Source organism: Chlamydomonas reinhardtii, chromosome 14, assembly GCF_000002595.2.
Source record: "Chlamydomonas reinhardtii strain CC-503 cw92 mt+ chromosome 14, whole genome shotgun sequence".
Lineage (NCBI taxonomy): Eukaryota > Viridiplantae > Chlorophyta > Chlorophyceae > Chlamydomonadales > Chlamydomonadaceae > Chlamydomonas > Chlamydomonas reinhardtii.
The window spans coordinates 3,533,475-3,541,661 of record NC_057017.1 but is presented as its reverse complement, the minus strand read 5'-3'; the positions used below and the strand labels follow the sequence as shown (position 1 = coordinate 3,541,661).

At 65.3% G+C, this 8,187-nt stretch overlaps 2 protein-coding genes across 4 annotated transcripts in view; one reads left to right on the top strand and one right to left on the bottom strand.

The window, feature by feature from the left end:
* The window catches only part of CHLRE_14g630907v5 (uncharacterized protein), a 7,396-nt gene extending 4,097 nt beyond the window's left edge, over positions 1-3,299 (top strand). For both annotated transcript variants that reach the window (XM_043070398.1, XM_043070397.1), the window contains 2 exons: positions 269-305; positions 1,628-3,299. In XM_043070398.1, coding sequence (XP_042917071.1) covers positions 269-305; positions 1,628-3,016 — 1,426 coding nt within the window. In that variant the 3' untranslated portion in view covers positions 3,017-3,299. The remainder of the gene's footprint in view (positions 1-268; positions 306-1,627) is intronic.
* Positions 3,300-5,587: 2,288 nt separating this feature from the next.
* CHLRE_14g630895v5 (uncharacterized protein) overlaps positions 5,588-8,187 on the bottom strand; it is a 10,086-nt gene continuing 7,486 nt past the window's right edge. For both annotated transcript variants that reach the window (XM_043070396.1, XM_043070395.1), the window contains exons 11-12: positions 8,152-8,187; positions 5,588-7,551 (exon numbers count right to left, since the gene is read on the bottom strand). The exon at positions 8,152-8,187 is cut by the window's right edge and continues 142 nt beyond it. In XM_043070396.1, coding sequence (XP_042917068.1) covers positions 6,363-7,551; positions 8,152-8,187 — 1,225 coding nt within the window. In that variant the 3' untranslated portion in view covers positions 5,588-6,362. The remainder of the gene's footprint in view (positions 7,552-8,151) is intronic.

The following is an 8,187-nucleotide window of genomic DNA, read 5'->3' as shown; positions in this document are numbered from 1 at the left end:
GGGGCGGGATGGGGATGGTGGTGAGGCGGTGGTGGTGGCGGCTGCGGGGCGGGGGCGGTGGTAGGCGGTGGGCGGTGGGGGCGGGCAGGGCTAGTGGTGGTGGTGTGATGGTGTCTGGTGAATATCCGCATCCTCCTCCTCCTCGCATGCTCTAGCGCACATCCTCCCATACCTCAACCCGCGCAATTCGCAACAACCGTGTCACAAACACCTCAACTCGCCACACCCCACCACACCTGACCTCGGCCCTCCCACACACACACCGCAGGGCGGCGCTGGGTGCTCTCAAGGTGGCACCGCAGCCGGTGAGCAGTGCCAGTGGAAGGGGGCAGTGCGTAGCTGAAATGGGTTGCTTTTCCTCTGGAGATTGTATCCTCAATCAAAGCAGCCATGTTGTCCCAAGACGGCCAAGCGTGCGCATTGATGCATGCATGCATGCTCGTCGCGCCTCGTCGCGCCTTGCGCCTTGCACCATGAGTATTAACGCTTGCGTCTGTCGCCTGTGCCTGTGCTCCGCTAGTCTGGCCTGGTTGGGTTTAGTTCGGGCTGGTATCTACCACCTACCAGTGTTTTATTTCAGAACAAGGGTTTGCGGTTACTATTCGAGTAATAAGATTATTGCCCTGAGTCTCCAGCCATTACCCCTTTTTTTTGGGCTGAGCCCCCCCAGCGAAGCGTTCCAGGGGGGGGGCGAAGCCCCCCAGGAACACCCCTGTCCGTGGCTGGCTGGCTGACTTTCGCGAGGTCGCGAGGAAAGCATCCGGTACCCGCTGATATGCAGTCTCTAAGGCAAACTATGTTGGCGGCAAGCAAACCGGGAAGTATATCGAAAGTTTTGAGCGACTTGCTGAGCCATGCCTGCCGACGCACCAGAATGCCGAGAAGCCCCGAGGTCGCCCCCGCCCCGCGCCTAGCCCTTTGAGCGTGGGGCGCCAGGGAGGTGTTGGGTATGGCAGGAGGCGAAAGAAATGCGTGGGGTGTTTGGGAACGTGACAAGGCACGCATTCGTGGCGCAGGAAATCCCGCACGGCCCCAACCCGAGTGTCCCTAGCCGATGCGCCTGCGCGTCGTAGCGGCATGGAGGCTCTGACGGGGCGTTACACGCCTATTAGCTCCCAAGCGTACGGGGGCTCAGCCCATTTTCCAGCTGTACAAAGCTGACACCCCTTGTTTCTGGGGGGCACAGCCCCCCAGACCCCCCACAAAACATGAACGACGTTGCTATACTTGCCCAGCTTGAAACTGACTTCCCCGCGCCTTGCCTGTCTTGCGTATACTTCTCCGCTCTGTCATGCCTCCATGCGTTCAGCTAGTCTACAGCTACACCCCGTACCCCGCACTTCATCATCACTGTATGCCCGCACTCGTGTCACCACAACCGCTGTCAAACTACGCCCTCATCACGACATGTTGTACCGGCCCCGCACACCCGCCGCGTCCTCCCAGTGCTCCCCGCCCCCGCCCAGCCCCCAGCCGGCCTTACGGCCGGTAACGGCTTTGGCGCGCCTTCGGCGCGCTCATTACCGGCTCCGGACGCCCACCTCCGGATTTATTACCGGAAAGTAATTTATTACCCAAAAAGAACACTGCCACCTACCCCCCACACACACAACCTGCACCCCCGCAGCGTCAAGGACACGTCCCCAACATCCCCGTACGACTGCTGCTGCGGAGACCGCCGCCCAGCTCGGCACCAACCGCCGCAACAGCCGCAACAGCCGCCGGCGCTAGCACCAGCAGCAGCTTCCTAGCAGCTTCCTCCACAGCGGCAGGCCAGGCGCCACAGCCGCCACAGCCACAGCCACGGCCAGGCAATGGCGGCGGCGCTGCCGCAGGCGGCGGCGGCGCCGCCGCCGCGGCCGGGGGCCTGGGAGCCAGTATGATGGGGGGGCCTGGGCCGGTGGGGCCCGGGGGACTGTGGGAGACGTGTGTCACCGCCACCAGTCGGCCGGTGCCGGCCCTGCAGGGCGGAGGAGCAGTGGCTTGGGGCGCCGCAGCTGGAGGTGGAGATGGAGGTGGCGGGGGTGCAGGGGAAGGCGGTGGGACCCCCACCACCCTGGGCCAGCTGCTGCAGCTAGTGCTGCCCCACATCTTCCCGCCGCCGCCGCCGCCGCCGCCGTCCGCTCCTTCGAGAGCAGCAGCGTCGGCGGCAGCGTCAGCAGCGGCGTCAGCACCGGCGGCAGAGGCGGCATCAACAGCGGCGGTGGAGGGGTCGTCAGAGGCGGCGTCCGCTGCGGTGGAGGGGTCGAGGGAGGCGCTGGGGCAAGGGAAAGCAGGAGTGGAACCGGCAGGGGATATGAGTGCAGGGGCAGGGGCAGGAGCAGCGGTGGGAGCCGATAAAGCGGGTGCAACAGCAGTGGAGACTGCAGAGGGTGAGGCCGCAGGCGGTGGCGGTGGCGGCGGTGGGCCACCCGGCAACGCTGCCGCCACCTCTTCGGAGGCAGAGGCAGAGGCGGCAGCAGGGGCGGCGTCAGGCAGCGAGCCGGACCCTGGGTCTGCGGCACTAGAGCCCGCAGCAGCAGCAGCAATAACAGCAGCAGCAACGGGATCCGAAGCAACAGCGGCGACAGCAGCAGTAGCAGTAGCAGCAGCAGCGGCGGCGGCGTCGACGTTGCCGGCGTCAGGCGCTGCCGCCTCCGGGCCAACAGGCGCCGCCTCCGGCGCCGCCCCACCTCCCGCGCCGCCTGCTGCCGCCCTGGCTGCCTCTGCTGCTGGACAAGCGGCGGGCTCTTCGGACTCATGCTTGGCAGCACAATCGCAATTGCCACCGCCATCGCGATTGCGGCGGCGGCGGCGGCCTGAGGGGTGGCCGGCGCGGTTCCGGGTGTTGGTGGGTGGCGTGTGTCCGCCGCTTGAGGCCCCCCTGGGCTGGCTGCACGCGGCCATGCACTCGCCCGACCTGTTCCTGTATGTGGTGGTGCGGCTGGATGAGGAGGGGGGCCAGGGCCAGGCGGAAGAGGAGTGGGAGGAGGAGGAGTGGGAGGAGGAGGAGGCGGGGGAGGCAGGGCTCGGGTAGAGGCTGCTGGCGATGGCATGTGTGCTAGACGGCCGTTGCAGGAGCAATCGGTTAAGTGACTCGTGAAAAACGGATGAGTGTGGTGGACCGAGCAGGTTCTGGAAATATGGAGCCATGCAAGGTTTGCAAATTAGACAAGTTTTGGTGCCTGGGCACGCACGCCCCTGAGTGAACCCGGGCTGGAGCCATGGCGAGCACCAGCCCTTACATTGGACGGCTATGCTGCAAAAGCAACTCTCGGCAACAGTCGCGGGCGTGTCTCCGATCTATCGTCTTGATCGTGGTAAAAAGCCCACTTGAATTGATCAAGTTTAGGCGCCACGGTTTACGCAAACGGAAGCGCTATGCCCCGCTGTGCGTTTGGACCTCGTTTCTGCTGGCCAACGACGGCGCCGGCGGCAGCTGCTACAGCTGCGGACGCAGGTGGCAGCGCAGATACTGCAGTAGCTCGCCACAGCGCCCGCAGCATTCCCAACAACAACCATACCAACAGCGGCAAAAGCGCCAACAGCCGTACCAGCGCGAACAGCAGCACCACTGCACCAGCACGGCAGCTACGGACCCGGCGCCTTCGTTCAGCAGCCCTCACCGTACATCGCCGTACCCGTTGCATCGTCGAACTGGTACGCGTCGCTGTAGCGGGTCCTGCGCGCGGTACGTAGGTCGCGGCACGGTATCGCTGTGTCATGCATGGTCCGGTGTGCACTTGGGTGTGCAGGAGGTTGCACCATTGCACGCAGCTGTGCGCCTGTGGGAGCAGCTGGCTGGGGCTGCGGCTGCTGGTGCGGCTGTGGGCGCAGCTGCGGCCTGCGCAGGCGGCGGCGCGGCTGCCGGGCCTTTGGGAGCAGGCGGCGCGAGGTCATGCCCGCGACATTACAAGAAGGGACAGTCCGACCAAGCAAGGTTGCCCAGCATCCAGGTCAGGTGGAAATCATCTCCCGCCGACCTGTACCAAACCGTGCATTGAGGTCATGGCGCCATGCTGCCGTACCTTGTTGAGGCGTTCAGAGGCGATTACACCTTCGACTTAGGTGTGTTGCACTGCCTGTCGGACGTCATGGCAGCTCCTGCTGTGCCATAATTGCCGCGGGCACGCCTGCCGTCGCCCCTGCCGGGGCCGGCGTCGCCTCAAGAGGCGGCCGACCGGTTTGCGGCGGCGGTGGCCCTTCTTCCCGCTGGCTGGGCTGCCGCCGCGCGTGCGGCCCAGCTGGCTCGGGGGCCTGCCGCCGCGCTGCCGCTCCCGGTGGCCGACGTCGTGAGTGCTACGGCGGAGTCGGTGCAACGGGTGGTGCGGGGACTTGGATGGTTGCAGTGCGGGGGGCCGCCCATCCTGCTCACTGCCTACACGGTGAAGGCGGGGACCGTGCTACAAATGGCTCCACAGTTAGCCGCCCTGAAGGCTAAGCATTTGCAGTATGTGTGCGATGCGGGTGTGTCGGGGGTGGGGGCTGCCCTGGCGGCGGGGGCCTTCGTGTGCACCTTGGCCCGCTTGTGGTCGCTGAAATGGGAGAATCATCATAAGGAAGCACTGTGGCGTGTGGCCGCCAACGCTTGCTGGGCGTTTCCACGGCATGCTAGCGAGCGGGCGCGAGGCGTTACTGTTGACCCGTGTTGGGCGTGTGGGGTGGACATGCAGGATGGGGACCGGCGTCACTGGTTTTGGGACTGCACTGTTGCGCTGTCACTGCGGGAAAGTATGGGGATGGCTATGGGTTTCCTGCCGGAGGAGGCTCTAAGTGCCTTCTCTCGTGAGGAGTTGTGGTTAGTGCGCCCGCCTGCGGGGCTTGCGCCACCTGTGTGGGATGTAGTGTGTCTCGCTGCTATGTCTGCCCTGGACTTTGGTCGGCAGCGTGTGGTTATGGCCGGGTTGGCGGCGCGAGCGAAGCTGCCGTCGGCCCGGGTGCTGAGCATTGGACTTGCCGTCGTAGCTGACTTCTGGGGTCGTCTCCAGACGTTTGTGACTTTGGGTGTCAGGCCAAAGGGTTGGGACGCTGTGCCGTTTGCGCATCCCTTCATATCTCGGGCTGTTGGTGACGGCATGGTTTTGCGCTTGCCGTATGACGCTGATTCCCCGCCCCCCTCGCCGTGAGAGGTTGTGCGTGGTTGGTGGCTCTGTGTGTGGGCAGGATGCACGTGTGGGCGACCGTTCTAGTACCTGGACGCTTGCGCCCTGGTTAGTGCGTGCGCTGTGCGTGTGTCCTGCGGCCTAGACGTTTCCCGGCACTCCTGTGCCTAGGCTTGTGGCGTTGAGGCACAGCGGTGGGGCTCTGGCGGGTTGAGGCTTGGCTAGGACTCACTGTGCGCGGAGTCACACGGACTTTGCCCGCGGGAGGGTTTGCAGCAAAGTCGGGGTTGGGCCCTGATAGCATGTGATGGCTCGGCGTCTTCGGGAGCTGGGACTGTCCCCTCTGTAACATCCGCATCCATAATTGCCGCATAATGGATACCCTACGTCCAGGTGACGCAGGGTGACGTGGATGACAAGCGCTTGGTTGGCGTGTGGTTCGAGTTCATGCCCCCTCACAGTCGGCGGAAGATAAACAAACGCCAAAGCCTTGGATGTAAATTGGTCCAAATGTCCAATTACATGCTTCGCGCCCGTCCCACACCTGCGCGCACGGTACGCACGCATCGCTCATCACACCGAACGCCCGAGCCCAGCAGTTCCATTGCAATGCTGTACACTATAGCCCAGCCCAGCCATTGCGTTTACAGCTTGATTGGCATCCGCATCCGCTGATCCGCAGTGAGCGACTGCAAACTGCTGTGCAGTGTGCTGCACCAGTGCACCGCATCTGACCCCTGTGCTGGCGAGCGACTGTCAGCTGTGCACCGCATCTGACCCCTGTGCTAGCGAGCGAACCTTCGTGTGCGGTCAGTGCGGACCCACGTGCCGTTCGGACCTCGGATCTCCTATATGGAAGATGCCGGCTCGGCAACTCGTTGCCGATCAGCATCACGCCACCGTCCACGGTCCCACGGTCACCAGGAGTGCTTCAGCACCGCGGCTATCTAGCTATCGGCCTATCTATTCAGACACCGTGATGAACCACAGCCGCACTCCATCAAGGCCTCGCAGCGTCTATTAAACAAAGTCGCCACCGCAATCAATCACGGCTACAGCGCTGCAATCACGGCTGCATCCTTGGCATGTACGGCTGTCTTGCATGTCTGAACACCAAACATCAAAACCCAATACACCACGTCACGCAAAGTGGCAGTCAACCCCAAACACGCCACATCATGCAACTTGCGCTACTGACTGCCCACTCTCGTGCCGCCTGCAAGCCCACTCCGCCTTCCGCTCTGGTCTGCGTACGCATTAGTTCCGCAACACTCGTCATTATCATGCGAAGTGCAGTGCCCCCAGCACGGCCCGCAGCTGCGCCGCCGCCGCCGCGACCGCCGCCTCGCCGCGCCCCGCCTCGCCCACCGCCGCGCCGGCCCCCGACTGGCCGGGGGACATCGGCCGGACCTTGGGGGGTCCCAGGTGCCGCCACGCCACGTGGCCGTCCGGCCGTACCAGCAGGCAGCTGCCACGCGGCACGCCCATCGCCCGCCGCCACCCGCCCGACTCCGCCTCCGCCACGCCCCGCACCACCAACAGCGGCTGCAGCAGCTGCTGCCTGGCAGACACGGAAGCGGCGGTGGCTATAGCAGGCGTGGGCGAGGCTGTAGCAGGTGCGGGCAAGGTTGTAGCCGCCCGTGCCAGCACGCCGCCCGCCGGTGGCTCGATGGTGCCGTACGCGCGCTCGGGGCTGCCGTACGGGGGGCCGCCGTCCAGGGGTCGGGGCTCCCGGGGCGGGTACGTGTGCGCGTGTGTGTTTGTGTTTGTGGCGTGCCGGGGCTGGGGCTCGGGGTCGTGCGTGGTCGCCACCTGCACCACCACGAACGGAACCTCCCCTCCGCGGCCGCCGCCATCGCCACCGCCAGCTGCCGCCAGCTCCTCCGCAACCGCCGCCGCTGCGCGCAGCCAGGGGTTGCTGCTACTGCCACTGCTGCTGCTGCTACTGCCGGTCTGCTCGCCGAAGTCGTCAACCAGCAGTAGCAGGCGCGGGCCTACCCAGGGGTCGGCAATCACGTCCAGCGTGGACAGCAGCAGCACCCCCTCCTCCCCCTCCTCCCCCTTCACCCCCACCTCTGCCTCCTTCATCTCCTCCCCCTTCACCTCCACCCCTCCCTCCTTCATCACCTCCAGCTTCTCATCCTGCTTCGCAGTACCTTGGAACGACGACGGCGGCTGTAGCCGCGGCTGTAGCTGTAGCCGCAGCCAGCAGTGCGGCAGGCGGCTCCCGGGGGCAGAGGAGGGATTGTACGGCGCGCCGCGTGGCGGCAGCCGTGCCTCTGCCGCCACCCGCGCCGCCCTGCCGCCCACCCCACTGCTACTGCCGCCGCCGCCAGCACTGCTTCCGCTGCTGCTGCTGCCGCTGCCTGCTACAGCCGATGATGTCGTCACCACCGCTGCCCCGGGCGAGGTGTCGTACGTGAAGCCCAGGTCCTCGGCGGGGAACTGCAGCCGCAGGCTGGAGCCGGAGCTGTGCGTGTGTGTATGCGTGTGTGTTTGGGAAAGCACAGGGTCGCGTGGGTTAGAGATCGCATGTGTGTGCGTGTGTGTGTGCGTGTGTGTGCGTGTGTGTGTGTGTGTGTGTGTGTGTGTGTGTGTGCGTGTGTGAAAGCACGGGGACGCGTGGGTTAGAGATTGCATGCCGGGACGTGTGTTTGTGCGTGTGTGTGATGCGGATTTCATGTGTCACATTGGGAGTACATGAACGGTGGATCCACGGGATGCGCGTCAGGACTTGTTCGAGATCTGCAGACGCACAGCCCTGCTGCGCACCGGGGCTACGGCACGGGGCACACGCGGCAAGACACGCACCTCGCAGCATCCCGGGGCGCAACCCGGCACACGCCTCAGAACCCGTCTGCGGCGCGAGACCGACAGGCCCCCGACAGGCCCCCACCCTGGGCCCCGTACATGCCGCACCCACGCCCGTAATCACACCCACCCACTCGCCCACCCCCAGCCCCGCCCCCACTGTTTAGCCGTGCAACCCCTGTGCTCCGCTCGATTTAGCTTGGTTTGATTTAGTTTGGGCTGGTATTTACCCCAACTCCCCCCCCCCACACACACGCACCTGAGTATGCGCGCCACCTGCTGCTCCCGCCACGCC